We start from the raw sequence: 23,893 nt of genomic DNA, 5'->3' as shown, positions 1-23,893 counted from the left end.
CGGTATCATGGATGTTAGCGTCTACAGGAATCTCATCGATGAAATCATCGACGATTACAGCGACTACTTGTTGAATAAATAAATAATTAAATAAGATGATCGTGTATAAAAATTATCGCAAGCATATACCTGTTCGAGTGGTAAAAGTGCGGTTACCCATGTACAAAGTTACTTACTGAAATGGATTAGGTGATATCGTTAAAGGTTTCATTACAAGAATAGCTCCTAAAGCGGGATCTATTGTTAAACAATTATCAATGAAAACAGTGGACTTTGTTCGTGATAAAGCCACCGCTGCCATTGGTAGCGCTGCCAGTAAAGCATTTAGCACCGTCAAAGACAGAATATTAAATTTAATACGCAGAAAAAAACAACCTGTCGCTGCGGTTAAATTACCAAGTACCACAGTGATGCCCAGCGACGTCAGCAGGGTAATAAACGACGCAGCAAATCAAAAACTAGCATCGTTGATAAATCAAAAAAGCGAACTAATAAATACGAGCATGATATCAGGAAGTGATCATCGTTTTAGAAGATAATCTTTATAATAAAATGTTTACGCGAGTATCTAACGCTGCTTTTGACATGGACGAACCAATAAGCAAAGACGAGTCGGTGCGCGATTATCAGTATTACTCATACGACGCAGTAACGTCAAACAGTGATAGTCAAATTGAATTACAAGTACATGATACGAGTAGATATTGTCTGCCGTGTGAGGCGTTTATCGAAGTTGTTGGTGAACTTGTAACAACCGCCGTTCCTGACGGTGTTAATACACCATACGCAAAAATTTGTAAAGTTGGTTTTGTCAATAATGGTATTATGGCATTATTTAAAAGTGCCATATATATGATTGATGGAAAAGAAATTTATTCAATTAACGATAATGTCGATATTGCTACAACAATTATAGGTTTTGCGAGATATTCAGATGATTTTACTAGATCGGCTGGTCCAAGTATGATGTGTGCCAAAGATAATTCTAATCACGCTGATAACGCACCTAATATTATAAGACGACCAAAATTACGCTCTAATATTGCTAATGAAGCTGATATGGAACCAGTAGTCATGGATGTCAATCCTAATTATAATCTAGGATTTGTAACACGTAAAAACATGTTAAGAGGTGCTCGTAGAAGATTTGGATTTTGTAGAGATTTTAGAAAAGTAATTTTTGGAGCCAAGCATACGGTTGTTTTCTATCGAAAGGGTGATAGTACAGATGCCATCTGGAGAGAAGGTAATGATGATGATGATGATGATGATGACGATGATGCTAGTAATGGTAAAGTAATATTATCTAAACTTACATTATGGATGCCAGTAATAACCCCGTCACTTATTGAAGAAGGTAAATTACTTTCCTTTATGAATCAAGGTGGTAAATCAATAATATCCTGATTGATAACAACCACCGATAGTATCACTAGTAACATTAATGGTAATTTTACTTGGCATATATCATCACAACAAGGTGTTTCTGCACCTAGACATATCTTTATTGCTCTTCAAGCGGCTAATCGATCAAATAATCAAACAGCTAGTCATATGATATTTGATAATTATAATGCCAGTGAAATATCATTACGAATAAATGGACATCAGGAACCATCTGAGGAAATCTCGTTAGATTTTGCTAATAATTCGGTGGCGCGTGGATATCATCGGTTGCTAAGTTTTATGGGACGAGATCAAAATATTGATACTGGTTTACAAATATCACAATTAAATTTTACAAATTTATATCCGATCTATTATTTTTCACTAGAACATATTGATTTATTAAAACATTTTAAAGCAAGAGTAACTAATGCAGCTGGTAATAGATTTAAGGTGATTGCTTTATACTCAACGATAGAACTATGATTTTAGAAGGTATTGGTGGACGAATGAGAATCAGTGATGCTCCTGTAGAAAAAATGTGAGATTAATTTAAATTCAGCCGTATTATTATAAACAATACCATACGATCACGTTAGTGTGACTCTGACTCCGGGTCAGATGAAAAAACTTCAATCAAGTAAAACAAAACCCTGCGGGGTAAAAATAACATTAAAAAAACAATCAAATTCATGGTGGTCCAAATAAATTATCGCTAACTAAAACTCAACACGGAAATTTTAACAAAGCTAAGTTGGCAAATGTTGGAACTCAAATTAAACTTTCTCCGAGCGCCATCAAAGATATGGTTAAGGTAGGTGGTTTCTTTCTGCTTCTTGCTGCGCTGCCAGCGTTAATAGCTGCTGCTGCTCCCATCGCGGCAAAAACAGCCGCGCTAGGTGCTGCCGGGTAGGCCGGTAGCAAATTAGCACAATAAATAACAGGAGGAAAATACGGCAAAAAAAAAGGACGCGACCAAAGATTACCAGGAACACCTTTATGGTACGGAAGAGGCCTCCGATTGCCAGGAACACCTCTGTCGTGGTATCCCAGAATCAAATGATAACACCGATGTCAAATTTTGATTTAATTAACGCTGCTAAAAAATTAAAAATAAATTTCTTCCGTGGTGTATTTATGCGAGATCAATTACCAGATCATCCAAACCGCAATGAAACCGGAATTATAAATCTCGATGACAGTGTTGGTTTTGGCAAGCACTGGGTTGCTTACGCCATTAATCCACGCGAAATTGTTTATTTTGACTCGTACGGGTTAGCACCGCCACGGGAATTTCTAAATTATGCAAAACAATTAAATGTTCCAATTTGGTAATCGACGTTACCAACGGAAACACTAGCTGATCCTCCTATATGTGGCAGTGAAGCAATTAATGTTCTTGCAGCGATATCAGCGTCGGCTAAACCTTATCATAAGTCGTTCACATGTACACGTCTGATAAATTCAATCAATCATTATTATAATGGTTGACATACATGGAAGAACTCTGTTACCGCGAATGTTAAAGAGAAAACCCATCGACGTTGATTTGTCAAAATACGCAACAAAAGACGACGTTAATAATCTTTTAGCGATATCAGGAATAGATCCTGACGAAGTTATTTTTCAAGATCAACACGGAAAATTAAAAACAAGTAATATCAAGTTAAATGATATAATTCGACGGATCGAATATGACACTCACGTGAATGATTTTACTAATCTCCAAGAATCTATTAGACAAACTAATGAAAATACCAGGAAAGTTAATGAAACGGCCGCTGAAGCAATTAGAAAAATCAATGAAGCTATCAGAAAAATCAATGAAACAGCCACGGAAACTACTATAAGAACCGATGAAACTATCAAAAAAATCGATGAAAACGCCGCTGAAACAACTGTGAAAATAAATGAAATTAACAAAACAAATCGCTGACATCAAAACCGTCATTGATACATTTGAAGGAAATAATGTATTAATTCCTGGAATTATCGAGAAAATTAGCTTTGTTAAGATTCCACCGACAATAACCTCATCGCAGGTCAACAATATGATATTTATCACGTCGACGGGATCATCAACGTGGACGCCAGAAAATGATTCTCTCAAATACACCGCGACAGTCACTGGCGTGTATCGATTATATGTTTTTTCCTCAATAAGATTCAGGATTATAAGCAAAGAATATGAATGGAGACATCCCAGCGATAGATTTCTTGGTTTCTTAACTGTTTTATTAAATAAAAACGTCGAAGAAACATTTACGTTAGAAACAGATAAAACAACAAAACCAACATCGTACTGGTGGTGTATGGAATTTATAGCGAAACACCTGAATTATTTACCAGGTAAAACTATAATGAGCTCATCCAAGTACAGGTACAACGAAGCACGTGCGTGGCAGTTGTCGCTGAAAAATGTCATCAACGTGTACTCGGCAAAGATAAAAAAATATCAGCGACGATAACTTATCGTCGACGTGGTTGTTAATCCTGTATCCGCGGCCGTCGCTGGCGTTGGCATAAAATTATCCGCGGTAACAATGATGGCACCGGTAACTGTGACTATTTGTATTTTCGCGGCAACAACGGTCGTGGGTGTCCTTAACATGATTGTGAAAAAAGTGTGTTCGTGCACGAATGAAAAATTATCCGAGTATATTATTAAATTACATACAGCGACGACCGCGTATTCAAAATTATCTTCGTTGTTGTTGGAGAGTCTCAACGACGGTATTATATCCGACGCCGAGTTTTCCACGATGATGAAAATTTACAATCAAGCTGATATAAAAGCTTCGAATATAAATAATGGCGGAATTACTGCAGCACATCGTGACAAATACAACTCTACCCAAAACCACGATGATCTCGGTAAGTTCGACTAACCCAGAATTTAGTGTTAATTTTCCAATTGCAATTTCAATCGATGAAATCACGCTGTCACAGTTGCGAGTTTATTACAGCTAGCCCAATATCAGATCTAAATCATTTCGTGGATTATTATCAAATAATTCTCTTGTTTTTGCTAATAAAAATAAAACCGACGGCACTCCAGATTGGACTGTTGTTGGTATTCCAACAGGTAGTTATCAGATCGAAGAGATTAATGATGAATTAACACGTACAATAAAAAATATAACCGGAGAAGAACCTGGAATAAAAATATTCGCGCACGAACCAACGCTAACTTCGATCATCGAGGTAAGTTCAAACTACGCTGTTGATATTCAGAACCGTCTTAGGATGGCCTGAAATTGCGCCGCCACAACCACCTATACCGCCAGAACCTAAAAAATCCGATTATACCACGGATGAATTATCTAATACAGTCCGTGGTTTTGTTCGAGATTATTTTATATTTATACTTGAAATGAAAATATCGGATTCATTAAATTTTATCATATAGATGAAAAGAAGATATGTTGTGGATGATCTCTAGTGACATCATTTCAGATGCTGAACTAAATGATGTCATTAGGTGGTTTAAAGAAATTAATCAGGAACATAAAAAAACACTACAGCTGCTACGACAGTATTTTCAAGAGTGTATTTTTGATATATTAGGTTCATTTGATAGAATCATCGAACGCATAAAAGTATTGAACCAACTTGCATACGACATGGAGGATTTAAATGATAAATTAATTCAGATGATAATTGAGGAAAAATCACCCAATAAACAAAAATATTTAACCGAGTATTCGCTGACTGAGGCGACGCTGCCAAATTATAAATTTCCCGGATATACCGTACCTGAATTAAGAAATCCGTCAGTGATACCATCGATGAGTTATTTTCTGAGTTATTATCCGCGTGGAGAAAATTATTACCACCACCAGCTATACTTAAGCGCGATAATGCTGATGGCGGCAGGCATACTTCACCAGGAATAGTAAATATAACGAACGTGATCGCGGTTAATCTTGGTTGTGACATCGTCGAAAACAGCTACAGCGCCGATACATCAGTGTCAGATCAAGCCCGGCAAGATTTGTTCTTTATTCGTTTTCACCGAAAGATATACCACCTGGTTTCTTAATCGTGCAGGAACCAATCAATCCAGTTTGTCTGCGATGTCATAATAATTTATTATCAAGAATGAATTTCAGACTAACAGATCAATCTGGAAATTTGCTTGATATACGCGGCGAAACATTAAGTATAAATTTACTTGTGCGATCGTAGGTGTATGCCTGAAAAAAAATTAGATAAAAACCAACAAAAAGTAACAAAAATATGTTTTTTTATTTTGAATAATTTAGGTAGTCAAAATTCAGAAATCTGTAAATTTTAAATTAATAAATTTATTGTTTCTCGTCGTTGTCCAGCATTTTTCTTAGCTGTCGCACAAGAGTGTTAATTATTGTTTTTGCCTTGTATTCGTCAGATAATTCTGATCTTATTTTTTCAACCGCGTTAGCTAGCGCAGCAAATTCTTTTACTTGTACCTCGTCGATGCCAACCAGCGACTGACACATCGCTGATGGAATTTTCTTTATAAATCTATACGCGGCAGACAGAACATATCTTCCTTCGTGTTTATTTTGCATTAGTGTTTCAAAATCTTGTCGGTGGATAATTCATCTAAAATATTTATTTCTTTAATTTTTAACACTGAAGTAAATAGCGCCAAAAAAGAGTTTTACGATGACGGAGCATCTCATGTATGGTCGACGTGGAAAACTAACTGCGTCGATAATACTATGAATGACATACGAGCAAAAGAAATAATTAATGCTATTGGTGATTAAAAAAAATGTATTTAGGATAAAATTTATCGTTTACAACGACAACGACGTATGGATTATTCGTGATAAACGTGATCCTGTAATTGGTGGAAAAAAGTCTGTCACTGTAAGTGGTAATTCCAAATCAGGATTGTTAACCGGCATTGATAAACCATGTTATATACGGGCGTATCCTGTTACTGCAGTTGTTTATGGAATTTATCAACTACGTGATAAACCTGATGCTGGTAAACTTGCTTTGATGAAATTTTCTTCGAGAATAAACTGTGTAGGTGAACTAGTAATGGAGCATTTTACAAATGCAAAACGCGGATCAGGTTTAACCATTTTAAGACGTAAACAAATAACTACATGGGCGGAATCAGTCGCTGCTGGTGAGTCAGTGAATGACGTTGCTACGTTATCGACTAAATTAGAATTTCCCAATACGGTAAAAACAATATCGGGGGAAATTTTATATTCATCCGCGTCTAATCCAAGGGAGCACCAATTGTAATTGCTGATCATAATTCGCACGCTTGGACGTCCGCGGTAAAAATATTTCTGCGAGATCGTGTTGTTAAATTTTATTCCTCAGAAAATTCTGGCGCAGGTATATTTGATTTTATTTACGAAATAAGTAAATCCGGTCCAGTATTGGTGTGGTTGTTTTGCAGCGATGATAAATATGATCAATTTGTGCGACCTAACGGTGACATGTACAGGAATGAATTATTACACAACACAATGAAAGAATTAACAAAAAAATACTCAATAAACCCTGAGCAGTTATTGGTTAATTGTTTTACTGTTCCGTCGGTTGTCGCTCACGCTGCCGGGGAAAATAACATATGGAAGCCGACGCGGTGGGAATTTCTCAAGGATGTGCAGCAAAGTTGTGTCGAACACGGACACGGTGGATTATGGAATACAAAATATAATTGCGTCGATATGGTATCATTTGACATGATCGCGTGTTATCCTGGAAGTTTTCTCGGATACGGTGAATGTGCCAAATACTTTGTACAATTTGGACATCCTTGTGACGAAATGACACGAGTATCAATTAATGGTCCGTTGCCGGATTTTCCCATGACAGGATTTGCTCGTATTATTTTTTTGAATTTGTTGCTAATTTACATAAAATCTGTTATATTTGGTTTGGTAAACATTTTACAGAGCGGCGCTGGGTACCAATAGTGTTACTGCGATACACGTTGGATTGTGCCATGTTAACGTCGCTGACGATCAGCGAAGCAATTATATCATATCGAAAACAAAACACATTTTGGTTGCCAACGGAACACGATGACGCAAAAGACTTAGGTAGAAAAATAATAGGTAAATTCACTCAGGGCGGTGCGTATGGTCACCAACGACATTACTGTAGATTAATCATGGACGACGCTGAATTAGATTTTATAATCGCTGATACCGCATCGAGGGGTATATTTTGTAATCGAGAAAACGCTTATCTCGCCGACGGAACAAAATTAGGTACAGTCATTAGTTACATCGATGGGGAATCTCCCCAGTACACTCATTCAAGATCATCGATGCTCGTATATGTAAGTATAAATTTACTTTCGATGATAAATATATTTCCCTGTGACGCAGTTAGAGTAGCTACTGATTCGTTTTACATCGATAGAAAATATTTATCGGCGCTAGCGGATTTAACCGGCAATGGTTCATGGGGCACATGGAGTATCAAAGACGAAAATATTCTTAATTATTGTGAACCAGCTGATGTCGCGGTTGAAGATAAATATTACAGCGATACAATATTGGAAATTTCATCGGTTCCGTCCGTGCATGATCCAGTATCACGATATTAAACCGTTTACGTGAACGGGCCAGGTGGTTCTGGTAAAACAACACGAATTATAGAATTATTTAGAAATTCTGACGTAATCGTGTTAACGCCCACACAGAGACTAGCGCGAGAAATGAAGCAACGAAAAGTTAATTCATGTACGTATCATGGTTTTTTCAAATACAGCGGTGGTACATGGAATTCTTCGCGAATGAGAGATAAATATATAAATAAAGTTATTATTTAGGATGAAATTTGTAATGTTTCGTTGGAGGTGTTAAAAATACTCCTTGATTGGTAATCAACGAGAAATACCGCGGTAATTATGTGCGGTGATCATGGTCAACCAAATCCCATCGATGGAGAATCTCCTCATGACTGGTTGAAGAATTTTGTTGATTATTATAAAGAAATTGACGCCGATTATAGATCACTTGATAAAAATTAAGTGAATTTAAAAACTTTATTCATTTACAGTCGAATAAAACTCAGTGCACGATTATGCCTGAAAGAATTTCAGAAACATCAATGAAGGATTTTTTAGAATCATCGACACCAAATGATTTAATAGTTGCAAGTATAAAAATAGTTCGTGATACGTTTCAACGAGAATTAATTCAATTACATAAAGAAAAATTTCCAGCGCTGTCACTGCCGTTAAAATATCGACCAGCAATTATGCGACGAGAAAATATTGACGTTGATGTACCTGGACGAGGACGCATTAAACGCGGATAAATGTCCATGGACGCTAGGATACGCTATGACAATTCATTCGTCGCAGGGATTAACTATCACTGATACACGAGTTTGGATTGTTGATGATCGCATAAAATGGTCAAATTTAGTTTATTTGGCTGTATTTAGAGTTAGAAAAATATCCCAACTGAAACGTATAGTTTTAGATAAATCAATAACTGATGATAACCTGGACGATTAAGTAACAAGAAAACAATTATTCAGTTATAAACAATGTGATAAAAAAATAATTACGAATGTGACCTGGATGTGCAATTTATTATATCGCTGAAACAACAACAAAACAATCACTGTTCAGGTTGTAATTGTATAATGACGTGGCAGTATACAAAAAATGATTCAAGACAGTTTACCGTGGACAGGAAAAATGACAATTATGGTCATACACGAGAAATCGTCACTTTGGCGTGTTTGGAATGTAATCGACGTGAAGTTGATTATTTAAGTGATTGCGACGGCAGTTGAGTAACCGCAGCAATTACTTGTAATACTTCACGAGTAAATCCACGCTGAGGAGCAAGTGAATCAAGTATATAAATTGCTGGTCTACCTGACGATCTTGTCACGGTAGATATTTTATGTGTCCTTGTACTCCAGACAGAATCTGTTGCTCTTTTTCTGCCACCCTCATCCTCACCTGGTTTATATAAATATCGCACAATAATACTACCTAGCACTGGCCGTGTTGAAAAATCGCGTCGCTTTATTGGTATAATTGTTTTTGTAATCGCGATTGCTGGTTTCATCGCTATTGCTCGTGTTACTTCATTATTTAATGCTAATATTACAACTGGTAATCTTTCCACACATTCGTGGGATCTCTTGTCTTGAATAAATTCTCTCGCGTACTGATATCCAAATAATCGCTCAGCAAGTGTTTTATTAAATCGTTCAAGAATAGCTTGATCGCGATGAATTCCAGTGTGTCCGCGTCGTATATTAACATTATTTTGTTTCATCAGCGATGATACTGCACCGAAAATTTCTCTACAAGGATCAACTTGAAGTAGGATTGGCCATTTTAATTGTCCTCGTTGATAAATTTTCCTAAATGCATTTGCAACTTCAGTGGCGGATTTTGTCGATAACAGCTCTGCTTCTTTGTATCTGCTTGCAATATCAACTATCGTTAACACGTACTTGTATGTTTTGTCGTCAACGGTATCACTCGGTAAAAACATAATATCAGCCTGATGAACTTCATTAGGAACATTAACATCACAATGTGCGTGCTTGATTCGTTTAAGCGGTGGAAGATAAATTTGCCACACAGCCTGCATGGATAACCACGCTGCGGCAGTAGCAGGTTTTACTCGAGCAGCCGCGGCGAGTTTTCAACCGTTGATTTACCTTTCCAAAATCCAACTGGAGAATAACAAATCGATTCCATAATATTAATTACCAGCACCTAACGCTAATTTGCCTTTCATTGCAGCATTAATTAACCAACTAGCTAATCTTTCTTTGATTGATTTATTTTTTTATAGAATTTAGCGTATGAATTAATTTTACATCAGCGAGATGCCTTTGTTCTAAATCATTACTTCGATAAGCAGTATCATGAGCGAGACACGCTTGATCTATTGCATTATTGGATTTTCTCCCGATTTTGGTATATCATTATCAAGTCTAATATCAAGTCGAGTTCCTGGACCACAATAATTATACCCGGGAAGATGTTTTTCTCCGCTGTATTTGGATTAAAATAATCCTGGCAGCGATGCTAATTTTGCTGCAATGTCACCGCCGTTTTTTGTTGTTTTTTTTTTTTTTTTTTTTTTTTTTTTGTTTATATATATATATATATATATATATATATATATATATATATATATATATATATATATATATATATATATATATATATTTTTTTTTTTTTTGACTGGAAATAAATTTAAACTTCTTTGTGCCGCATTTCACACATGTACCTGCGACTGCTGATTTATTATTGCGCGTAACAACTGTAATTAGGCCTGTTGTTGGTGTACGTGATCGACATTTTACACAATATAGATCCATGATATAATTATATCATGAATGTAATTGATTATTCCGCTACAAAGAAACATGAACCAGTTAAACACCACGCGGCGTTACCAAATTCTATTAGAATGATGATAATAGGTCCATCTGGTAGTGGAAAAACACAATTGTTGCTTAATTTGATAATGAGATGGTTAAAATGGAATAAATTATATTTAGTTGCACCATCTGTTGATGATCAGCGATGTTATCAAGTATTAAAAGATTTTAATGAAAATGCATCGTTGCTAAGTGATGGTGATAATATTATTGAATTTATCACTGACATCGATGAAGCTCCATTGGTTGATTCCATTGATGGATCTATTAATAATTTAGTTGTATACGACGATGTAATGTTGGATAAACAAGCAAATCCTGCCAGGATATTTTCCCGAGGCAGACATAAAAATACTGATGTTATTTATGTAACTCAGCGGTATACACAAATACCAAAAGTAATTAGAGACAATTGTAATATTTTGGCTGTTCTTAACGGCGTTGACACGCACACGCTAAAAAATATTCACCAAACTTGGTGCAGCGGCGTCATGGATATAGCTAAATTTAAAAACTTTTTCAGCCGCGCTCAATCATCACCGCATGGATTTGTAACGATAGCGTTGCATGATCCTGGAACACGATATCGAATCGGTCTTGATAAAATATTTGGATGAAAAAATGATATCATCGCAGCAGCAGCATGGGTCCGTTCTAAGGTTGTTTCAAATTTTTTGACATTTTTTGATCATCGTGGAAGCGTTTATTTTACCAAATCAGCCTTTGTTCGAACAATATTTTCGTAGAGGTTTTATTTTGGAAAATGCCCCTTGGTCTGTTCGCCCCCTCTGCTGCTTCAAAGACCATCATATTTATACTGGGTATTGTCAGTAATCCTACTACAAAAACCATAATATTTATCCTGGGAATTGTCAGTAATCCTACTACAAAGACCATCATATTTATCCTGGGAATTGTCAGTAATCCTACTATATAGATCATCATATTTATACTGGGTATTGTCAGGAAACCTACTACAAAGACCATCATATTTATCCTGGGAATTGTCAGTAATCCTACTTCAATGACCATCATATTTATACTGGGTATTGTCACTAATCGTACTACAAAAACCATCATATTGATACTGGGAATTGTCAGTAATCCTACTTCAAAGACCATCATATGTATAGTGGGTATTGTCAGTAATCCTACTTCAAAGACCATCATACTGATACTGGGAATTGTCAGTAATCCTACTTCAAAGACCATCATATGTATAGTGGGTATTGTCAGTAATCCTACTACTATGGGCTTCACATTAATCCTTACACATTGAGCATGCGATGAAACAAACTATCCCGTATTATAAAAAAAAAAACGTTTACTATTTAAATACACGCATAAAATTCAAATGTCTTTCAATATGCTTGAAACTACATATTGCAATCTTCATCGGATAATAATAATAATAATAATAATAATAATAATAATAATAATAATACATGTAATAATAACTGCGAATATTTTTTTTCGAGAACATTATAGTATAACTAGAAATAGCCTCAACTTATGCAGAAATCAATATATTAGATTATTAATGACGAAAGATGTGGGTTTAGATATAGAGAAAAATAAGATAACTTTGCAGTTATCTAACCTTATCGAGCCACCCATCAATCACGTGATATGTTTCAGATCAGCCGGATGATTGGCATGGATCTGAAGACTGTGCTGGTGTCACGCAGAACTTGATACGTTTCAACGACTATTTCTGCACGATCCTACAAATGTATGTTTGTAAAAGACAGGGTAAGTAAAACTGTGTCTGTTATATTGTAGAGTATATAGGACATTGTTGTAAATCCATAGCTGTAAAGTTCATTAAATATTGATATTAATATATAAATATTCCACTATTTGATATAAGCTTCATTAAAAAACATTTATAGTTTCTCCATTGTTAAAGAAATGCATTCTTCATTTACCATTACAAACTGGGAGACACTTGAGAGATGCTTGGTAGTGATTAAACCAAAACGAAAATTGAGAGGATTGTTTCTAAAATGCCCTGTAAGATATAGTTCTGAATTTACATTGTATTATATCGTTTTGTAGCAATTCTTAGTGGTGCCTGTGACCTTGGGTGGGAGCAGGATCCTAACACTGGACTATGTTTTAAATTTGCGGAAGAAAAGAAAACATGGAATGAGTCGAGAGAAGCTTGTCAGAAATCTGGAGGAGATCTGGCTAATGTAAAATCACCCGATGCACAATTGTTTATATACAGTAAGAATAGTTTCTTCATCTTAAGTTCTCCTCATTTTTAGTTGATTTTAAAACTTTGTTCATATCATTCATTACACAGATGACTTATGTACGAGTCAAAGGTCTCTTATTGTCTCATGAAATCAATTAACGTGAAAGGAAAATGTAATTGGTCGTATTTACTATTTTCGGCGCTAATACTTTTATAAAGTATTGAATTTTAAACGTTCTCAACAACCCTGGTGTAGAGGATGTTGAATATTCGGAATATATATATATATATACAGAGAGAGAGAGGATGTTGAATATTCGGAATATGTATAGAGGATGTTGAATATTCGGAATATGAATAGGGGATGTTGAGTATTCTGAATATGTAAAGAGGATGTTGAATATATATATATATATATATATATATATATATATATATATATATATATATATATATATATATATATATATATATATATATATATATATATATATATATATATATATATATATTGAATATTCGGAATATGTATAGAGGATGTTGGTTATATCTCTTGATGTTGAATATTCGGAATATGTTTTGCTTACTGTAAACAGCTGTTGGCTTTATTCGAGCACAACTTTTACTTCTGCGTCAGTTTATTTTCATGTCGACCAAATTTGCAAAAGTGTACGGTACGTAAGACTAAGTTTGACATATTGTGCTGTTCATGTGCACCACGTATAACATGGATAGAAAATCAAAGTGAACGTGAAGTTATTATTGTGATTACAGCAAAATATTCAGTACAGAATGTTACTTATTAACTCAAACTTCTTGAACACTTGAATCCACGCTTTCACTGAAAATGAAGTATAATATCGAGTGATGAAGCAAACAATATATTCTGACGGTCATCCAGTACTCGGAACCAATGAACAACTATTCGAAGCTGAAGGTACGTAATTAAAACAAGAACTAAATATTTAAAAATGCTTGTAGTTTTAATTATTAATAACACTCGTTTAGAAGGACACATATAATAAAACCGAATCCTTGCAAAATTAATAGTTTTTACATATTGGGATTGTTTCTAAATATCAAAGTACTTAACACGTTTATTTTCATTTATTTATAGTCTGAATGAAAAGGCACCCCAGTTAGTTTATCTGACAACAGATGTCAAAATGAACATGATGTATTTTTATTATTTTATATGTTGTGCTTTCCGCAAGCCTATAATTAATGCAGTTCTTTGCAAATGACCGTAGTGCATTGTGCTACTTTAAACTTTGCAAAGGTCAAGAATAGCAATTGTGCAAATATAGAGAAAGAATATGGAACGAAACTCCTTTAAACATATCTCACATAGGCATAATCGATGTAATAGAGTATAATGACAAACTCTATAAATGAATGCCACAGATGTCACTGGACTGAAGATTCTTTGAATCTGTAATTATGAGTATTATCAGCGCTCATTGCCCACATAATCAACCTTTCCAATAATGTCGGGGATTTTTTCACATCTGTTTAAAGTGAATACAATTAGTACAGTTGATAATTGGAGTGGCAAACATATTCAATACAGCTTCTAGCTTATTCCTGCATTACCCACTTATCTGATGTCACTGAAAAAAAAATCTCTTCAGATCATTTATATAGTTATTATCTACATATGGAAGTTTGAATGATGCTTAATCGGGTATTAGCGAAAGAAATGTTAATGCCAATCAGATCTTAACCTATTTTGTAAGTAGACAAAGAGTATCGATAATTAATGGTATGATAAGTAATGTCATTATCGATCTTAAAAACCCTTTGATCTTGTTGACAATTAAACGTTTACGTGCAAATTAATATCTCTGAACATGTCAACCATGAGTCTAAAATGGGTCCAGTGTTACACTGATCTTTCTCAGAAAATGTTAATCTCAGGCAGTATATATTTAATACCACATTATATTGCGAAAGACCTTGCACTATTTGCAAATACTTCTAATCCTGATGTGCATGCGGATGACACCACGATAAATTCAAATTAAAGACACATTGACAAAATGAAACTGACACTAATAGGAAGATTGGAATGGCAGACATTGTATGTCTACTGTATTTTAATACTTCAAGATAGTTTACTTTGGTATGAATTCTTATATACGTGTATGTTCACTCCTTTGCTCTGAGGACAATATGAAAGAATATCATCGGCTAAAAACATTAGTAGCAGTGGTAGTGGTAGAATTAGTAGCAATATTCATCTTTGTTAAAACGAGTAAAGTTTACATTTTTGCAATCTTTATGTATTTATCATCTTATTAATTTATTTATTAATTCTCACCTGTTTGTGCCTTCATCTATTATTTAAGTTTCTGACGTTATTAAATTTGCTATCTTGTTTATTCTTATGTTTATTCTCTCACTCTATTTCTATGTCATTTCTAACCTTTCATGATTTGTTTCTAGGACAATAATTCCACATCTAACATAGTATACATGTACATTCCTTTACCACTATCGTATTCAATTATAGCATGACTGGATAAATATTAAATCAAATTAATTACATGATTTATTGACAGCGGACAACTAAAATTATAGTTATTCTGAAAAACAAAATATATCAATTTTTCTATAAACATACTAATGCACAGAGAGATAAATAAATTGATCTTTCCTTCTCGGTGAAGGAATCACTGAAGAATATTTGCTTGAAATGAACTTGTCCAGAGAATTAGAAAATTTCCAAATGTCGTTTTAACAGAAATGCATAAATGCGTATATCTTTATATATCTATATTTCTATCTAATTATCTAAAATAAACACGATTGATCCCAGTCAACAAGGTGTTATTCATCATTGGAAAAACTGTATAAAGATGAGATTTGTCTCATTTGTTCTCTTTGTTAAATTATAATTCCTTTACAAAAGTAAAGATAAATTTCTCCGAGGGAACGATATATTGCCAAGGAATTAGTCAACACTTTTCAAACGGCTATGACTCGGTAAACTAAATCAATCTTTTTTTATCTTATTTTCTTTATAGGACCTAACATAACAATACTTATGTCTCTATGAAGATTGAACCGCTCCGGTGGCCTAGTGGTTAGAGCGTCCACCTCGGATGCGGGAGGTCGTGGGTTCGATCCCAGGCCGAGTCATACCAAAGACTTACAAAAATGGTACTAACAGCTGCCTCGCTTGGCGCTCAGCATTAAGAGGTTAGTGTTAGGACTGGTCGTCCTGGTGTCAGGATAATGTGACTGGGTGGGACATCAGGCTACATGTCTGTGGCATGATGCCCCAGTGCTAGACATCACTATAAACTGCCACATTGCAGACATCGTAGCGATATGACTGAAAATTTGTTAAAGTTACGTTAAAAATCCAAATCACATCACATCCATGAAGATTTATATTATTGTACAATTTATAGTTACTGATGAAGTGTGTCTATAAATACCTGGTAGGCATTTTGTTCACTAGTTATTCAACCGTATCGTGTCATGTCTGCTGCTATACGATGAGTGTTATTGCATAATGTCATATTTGTTGATATTCGATGAATGTTATTGTGTCATGTCATTTCTGTCTATATGCGGTGAGTGTCATTGTATCGTGTCATGTCATGTCTGTTGATATGGGATGAGTGATATTGTATCATATCATGAGGGGTCTGTTGATATGCAACAGCATATCATGTTACGTCTGTTGATATGCGATTAGTGTTACTGCACCATGCCATGTCATTTATGTTGATATGTGATGAATAGTATTGTATCTCATGCCATACCTGTTGATATGCTATGAGTGTTACTGTATCACGTATTTTCTGTGATTGCGATGAGTGTTATTCCATCATGTCACGCGATGTCTGTTGATATGAGATGAGTGTTATTGTATCATGTCATGTCATGTCTGTTGATATGAGATGAGTGTTATTGTATCATGTCATGTCATGTCTGTTGAGATGCAACGTATTTTTAGTCTATTTCTCTACGTACGGTTGGTGCAAAAGAAGATACCACACGAAACACTGTATACACAATAGAAATAACAAGAGTTTAGTTGCTTATATGAATATAATCAATTTTATATAATATAAAATAGTTAACATGTTAGTTCATGCATTTTTCAAATGCATGAAGTAAATGAAGTAAAATTATTAGCGTTAAATTACATTTAAAATTAATAACATACTTGACATCGTATTTATTAATAATTGTATACAATGATTATGAATGTAAACACTGATATGTTATGTTATACATTTGGATATAAATTGACTCCATTATACAGTTTAAGATTCGTCCAGTACAAATTTGTATAACTGCTCATGCATGCATTGCCATCGTTAGCTTTACCTGGACAGTAATTGTGCAGTAGTCCTCAGTATAAAAAACTATTTCCATAATTGTTCATTATACTGTGAACTAGCAGATAAGCCCTAGCTGAAAGACAGTACACTGATTGCCTATGATTGTCGGGATTACAATCTTAAACGTACTGACTAAAATGCCTGATCTAACCGAGCGCAAATAAATTGCATTAGATTTCCAAGAATATGTTTTAATTTATATTGCCTTTGAAACATGGCTTTTACTCTATAATTATTTCTGATAGATAATATTACCGGTAACATCTGAAAATCGTGCCAGGCTGTTGGCTGTATATTTCAGACATTTGAGCCAAACTGTTCCCTTCAGCACGACAACTTTTCTTCCGTTTTTATTCGCTGGCTGCACTGTTTGTAAAAGACTAATGGTGAGCAGTTCATAAAAAAGCATTGAACCTGTTACGGTAAAATCGACTCTTTATATTATAAATACCCTGGTAGAGAGTTCGATCCTAAATATCTGTTTTTTTCAGATAAAGTCCATGGAATCACTGATTCTCTCGGGTTATGGATTGGAGCATCTGACACAACCACAGAGAACAAATGGGAGGGTGTTGATAGCTCACTACTAACATACACAGACTGGGGCCCAGGTAGGCAAAACTCCACTAGCATATAACAGCTTTGATATATATATATATATATATATATATATATATATATATATATATATATATATATATATATATATATATATATATATATATATATATATATCACATTGCTATTTAATTTGCATTTCTGAAACTTTTATTGAAATTTGTTCAAGTAATGGTAACGCTTCTTAATGTATATCACTGGTTTATACCAGTTTGTCACCAAATTATGATTACACAGATTTATCATTAAAGATTAATGTGGTGTCTTTAAAGATTAATGTGGTGTCTTTAAAGATTAATATGGTGTCTTTAAAGAGTCTCTAATCCTTGTCAATGAACATTTTCCTCATAAACGTAGACTCATTCAAGTTTTTCAACGGAATATATTTACATTATAACTGACAATTTGTTATTTTTTTAGCAATTTTTCTGTTTTAAGTAGCCTCTTTAAAACTCTAAACCGTAAAGAGATTCAAAACATGAAATACAGTTAAAGCTTCAGGTATATAGATTTACCTTTATATTGGTACTCAGCATAGATACATACAACATAAAAGTCATTGTATAGATTAAAATTCCACCTATAGGTTTCTTTATATATATATATATATATATATATATATATATATATATATATATATATATATATATATATATATATATATATATATATTTCTCCCTTCAATTTTCGAAATAATGTAAGAAAACATGCCATTTTCAAGCTCTTGGTTTTCTCAAGATGGAAAAATCTTTTCTCAGATGAACCTAACAATTGGGGTGGAAAAGAAGATTGCGCCGCCATCCGCGTTGGAGGATCATCAAAAGATGGACGCTGGAATGACTCACCATGTAGCTCGAAATACCCGTACGTCTGCCAAAAGTCAGGTAAAAATCTAAATTATTTTTGTTATTGAATTATTGAACTTCCCTGTTGGATTTAAGTCATATTACATATTCATAATATATTTGTAGAGCTTATAAATCGGTTTTTCTTTCTTCAATCGGGAACTATTACTGATTTACTATAATTGATTAGAATACATCACGTGACAATTACGATCTCACCAAGTAACAATAAATTATTGCCGGTTAGTGAAGATGAATTGTTGTTGCCTTATTGGACCTAAATTTTCATCTGTCGCCCCCAGCCCCTAACCACACAGTATAATTCATTTGTCAACTGTAAATTCAGTCAACACATATACACATTAAAGCGGATGCTTGCTATATACTATTGAAGTTCAGTGACTCTAATAAATTCGGTCGAGTACCTGCACATTTTGACACCATCCCTTAATTTCCACTCAAACGTATCAACATCATTGAAAAAGCTCTTCATCGTGCTGTTGAGATTAATAAATTGTCTTAAAATCTCGAAGTCAACATAATCAGCAATGTTAATGTCATTAATCATTTACTTGAATTACTCCTCTATGACGTGTTATTAGCATGAATCTCTAACTGAAGCCACATCACACGATGTACAGCATTACATTGGGATCATGGTGCAGTTATTTTTGTCAGTGAATTACGTCCAAATTGCGTTGCATTCTAAACTTACCCTTGAGTAGCTGTCATAGCATTCATCAAAACGATCCCTATTTTGCGTATTTTGCGTGTCTCGAATCGAAATGTGTCATTGTATGGCCTCTGTTTGGCTTTTGATCATATGGCACTGTACACTGACCAGGAATCCGAACTCGAAATCTGCTACATACGAACGTGTCATTTGTGCTTGTGAATATGTACAGATTTCCTCAAGATCATAATTCCTTTATTATATTAATAAAATACTTTTATCCAAATTTTTCAAACATATTTGCATATGTACTTGACCCTAGAGATTCGTAATGTTATGTGATTTGGGTTGGGGTGAAACTGCACAAAATTTATCTTGCACTCAGATGCCAAAGATACAAATAAATTCTCGATTTAAGCAAGTTTTCCCCAATTTAGGGGGACAAAGAGGTATAGACCTGTGGACGGATACACTGTTTCATATTATCTTGAAATATATTGTTTATAAGGCTTGGTTATTACACAATAGCTACATTAATGATAAACTGTCCAGCTGAAAAAAACCTATATATTGTTTAGACCTTCTTTCATTGCCGGTATATTTTAATAATAGTTTATATCAATTATTATGTCTGTCCGTTTAAATAATTGTATATAAGCTGTTAATATGGTCTTTTCACATTTAGAAAGTCAAGTTCAAATGACTGACTTTGCGTGCTTTCTTTCCTGTCAGTGCCAGTCCCAACAACTTTACCAAAAACAAATACGACTGATAGGTTAACAACCATCGCAACGACGACAGAAGAGAAAGTCATGACTACCAGCTCAGTAACCACAACAAGTACGTAATAAAGTCAATTCAATAAAGAACAATATGTTTTGCTCTAGCGAGAAACAATCATTCCATTTTTTTTTAAAGCTATGACCAATTTATGGTATCGATAGCATTCAAACAGATCTTTGTTGATAGTCTGGTCGATTACATAATTTTTGGAAGGTGATTGGGTATTTTAACTTTGTAAATATTTCCCCGTCTCCCATTTCGTTTTATCCTGCTAAACAGACTATAAAATAAAATAATAATTTCCGTCTTTTCAAACTTGGGGTCGCATAGGTACAGTTGAACATTTTTAAGTACTTGTTAAATAGATCTCGCCATCAAACATTAAACTTCCATGAATGGCTTCGATGGCAGCATTTTTATAAGATATTATTATAGTTCGTTTAGCGTTCAATCGAAAAACATTACTTTATACACAGCACACGCGTTTGTTAAACATTGAAAGCTTGTAAAAGGAAAGTTATACTAAAAAGTATTAGAATATAAAGTCTGCAAGGACTAATTAAATTGCCTTCATCATCAGTCGGCTTCGTTATTTGAACGCTGTTGTGAATGATACGCTTCTTACCCGTTGCAGAGGACTTATCGTATTTATTCTTTTTTTACATGGTTGATAAAGGAAGAAAGACCCTATTGAATCTGAAGAATAAAACATGAACATTGTTCCACTTCTTGTTTCTAACGCATTTTGTTGCCACAGTCTAATCGATAAAGGCAAAGCTTTATTTCCATGTTGTTACTCTAGGCAAATCCGTTGTATTAATGTTGAATAAATAATACTGCTTGTTTGTAGCAATGGCCTGGGATTCTCGTTGTGGCTACCTGTGGGAAACCAGTGTATTTGAAGAATTCTGCTACCAGATTAATGAGTTACATGTCACTTGGCATGTTGCTCGCATGCAGTGCCAGCAAGATGGAGGAGATCTGCTTAGCATTACCTCCCAGAGTGAACAGTCATATATAGCTGGTAAATATTGTTAGAAGTGAATATCCCTATAATAGTTTGTGTCCTTTTGACCAGCAATGGTATCACTTGCAATCCATAATTGGTCTGTGAAAGAGTAACAAAAAAAACAACTGTTAATTGAAATGTTTAAACATTGAGTTGGGTATATGAAGCCGTTCACGTGAATACAATTATGTTTATTCCAATATCAATACAATATACCAAAATATTATAATTTCGGAATGTGGCTACTAGTGGGAATATATATCAGACAAAGGCAGACTAGTCGTGCATGGTTTTGTCGACATTTGCTTCTAGTATTCGTCAATGGTATCATGAATGTATTGCTTTTTACACTAACGCATGCCAGGAAGGTTGTACAATAAAGGTGTCACCTGCAGTCGAAGAACTGTTCTTGAAAACTTAGCAGGACAAGATAAGGGCTTTTCAGTAGTTGGTTAAGAAAACAGACATCGTGAACCTAAACGAGTGTATCGTCACCATCCTATTTATCAAGTAATTGCTGTCAAAATGTATAAGAATTATATGGTTAATTTAGCCTTTTAAATCAATTGAATCTTGTAACTGGGCATATACTTTTCAATCATCCCTATTTACCAGTATGTGATCCAAAGTTCAGGTTCCTTCTATTTGAAATACTGTTTCTCTTGTTCTTTCTTAATTGTGCGTGTCTTATCTGTGAAGAATTTAATTTTGATAAAGAAATTCGTTGTAGTAAGTTTAGAGAAATACGTTAAGGCTGGATTTGACTGCTTAGGTTACTGTTTCTTCCAGTAACTCTCGCGTCGTTAATACATGCATCGCTAGGCATGTTTCCTTTGATACACATATTTTCCGTTAAGTAATTTCTCCTTATCAGCAGCAGAGAGGGTAAACAAACCTTTTCGTAGGACGTCCCATTTTGAAAACTAAGGTTTCCTACAAAAATGAAAACATAAGGTTAATAAATGAAACCAAAGCTTCTAACTTTCCAAAAGTTTCCCCAGAGTGTAGCTCAGAGGGTTACGTTTTTCGCGTTGTCGTTTCGAGTAAATATACGGGGGCGTTTTCTGCACTGACGCCTCAATGAGGTCACACCTTCTCTGCTTTTATAATTAAATCATTGTTATATCAATAATGGCACCAGTGCTTGAGTCTCATGCAGCTAGATTAGATCGAGAACGACTAGAAGCAATTAAAACATAGATTCCAGTCCGTGATTTTGTTAAAGAAAAGCTACAAATGCGACAGGTATCTCAAGTTGAATTTGCAGAAAGTGCAGAACAGTTATTTAAACCAGTTCTTCTCCCGTTAGAGCAAGCGGCTAAAGCAACTGGAAAAATAGCATAAAGAACTAAGAAAACAGAAGAGATTCTACAAAAACTTGCAGCTGAGATAGCTGCCGGTCAACCTCCACCCGTCGATGAAGAAATACTTGAAGGTGTTGTTGGTGAAGAAACAAAAACGGGGAAAAAAGGAAATGGTTTTATGGAGAAATTTACTGAAGGCGGTATACAAGAAATAAGAAATATTTTACTAAAAATCCCTAGTGATATAAACAAGACTTGTTTTATAAAACGTATTTAAGCGGAGTAAGCTTATGATGAAATGCAACAAAAAGAACGAGAACAGAAAGAAAAAGAACGAGAACAGAAACAAATAAAAAAAACCAAACAAGAAGAGCAAAAACAAACAAAAAAATTCAGCGACAACAAGAAGAAGAGTTTAACGATGTACCTGATACAGGTGCTAATGGAAGCGGTATTACTACACGAGGAAGTGGTCTTGTTACTTGTCCTAACAATATTCTCGATGACGTACAACGACTAGAAGTTCTCATATGAGGGAAACGTTCTGGAAATAATTCTTCGGAAATTATTAATGAAGCAGCTGATATTTGTCAACGATTGTTTACAGGCGGTATCATGTATATTACCTAGAGCTCATTGATGAAGTCGTTGATGACTATCACAGTGATTCGATAAATGAATAATAAATAAGATGATCATACACAGTCCTCAGCGTAGACCCGTAATGGTCAGAGTAGTAAATTCATGATTACCCGTTTATAAAGCATTTTACGAAGATGGAATCGGTAATGTTGTTCAGGGGTTATTCAGAAGGATGGTCCTAAAAGCAGCACCGATCGCAAAACAACTAATAATGAAAGCTACTGACATTATTCGTGAAAAAGCTTCTGGTGCAATCGGCAACGTTGCTGGTAAAGCATTCTTGGCAATCAAAGAAAAACTATCGCGATTAATACGCAGACCTCAGGCGGTCCGACCACAGCAACCGGTAAAATTACCAAGCACCGAAGTTATGCCCGCGGATGTCAGTAAAATAATAAATCAAGCCGCAAATAAAAAACTAGCAGCCTTGAAAAATCAAGGAGAAATTTTACCGAAAGAGGAAAAATTAAACACAAGTTTTATTTCAGGAAGTGGTCTTCGTGTCCTTGGTAGGTCAAGGCGATAACCATTTGGAAAATGGGCAATATAATAAGATGTTCAAACGTATATCCGACACAACATTCGATATGGATGAACCAGTTCACAAAGATGAATCCGCACGCGATTATCAGTATTATTCTTCCGACGCACGTGTACCCAAGTATTGAGTTGCAAGTCCATAATACAA

At 34.7% G+C, this 23,893-nt stretch overlaps 1 protein-coding gene across 2 annotated transcripts in view; it reads left to right on the top strand.

The window, feature by feature from the left end:
* The window catches only part of LOC149791647 (lymphocyte antigen 75-like), a 195,995-nt gene that overhangs the window by 80,742 nt on the left and 91,360 nt on the right, over positions 1 to 23,893 (top strand). For both annotated transcript variants that reach the window (XM_089970198.1, XM_089970197.1), the window contains exons 25-30: positions 12,412 to 12,525; positions 12,832 to 13,002; positions 17,823 to 17,942; positions 18,708 to 18,833; positions 20,200 to 20,307; positions 21,101 to 21,274. In XM_089970198.1, coding sequence (XP_089826324.1) covers positions 12,412 to 12,525; positions 12,832 to 13,002; positions 17,823 to 17,942; positions 18,708 to 18,833; positions 20,200 to 20,307; positions 21,101 to 21,274 — 813 coding nt within the window. The remainder of the gene's footprint in view (positions 1 to 12,411; positions 12,526 to 12,831; positions 13,003 to 17,822; positions 17,943 to 18,707; positions 18,834 to 20,199; positions 20,308 to 21,100; positions 21,275 to 23,893) is intronic.

The sequence above is a fragment of the Sinohyriopsis cumingii genome, chromosome 9, assembly GCF_028554795.1.
Source record: "Sinohyriopsis cumingii isolate HCF-2022 chromosome 9, ASM2855479v2, whole genome shotgun sequence".
NCBI lineage: Eukaryota > Metazoa > Mollusca > Bivalvia > Unionida > Unionidae > Sinohyriopsis > Sinohyriopsis cumingii.
The sequence above is the reverse complement of the archived record's forward strand: the minus strand, read 5'-3'. Positions and strand labels throughout refer to the sequence as shown.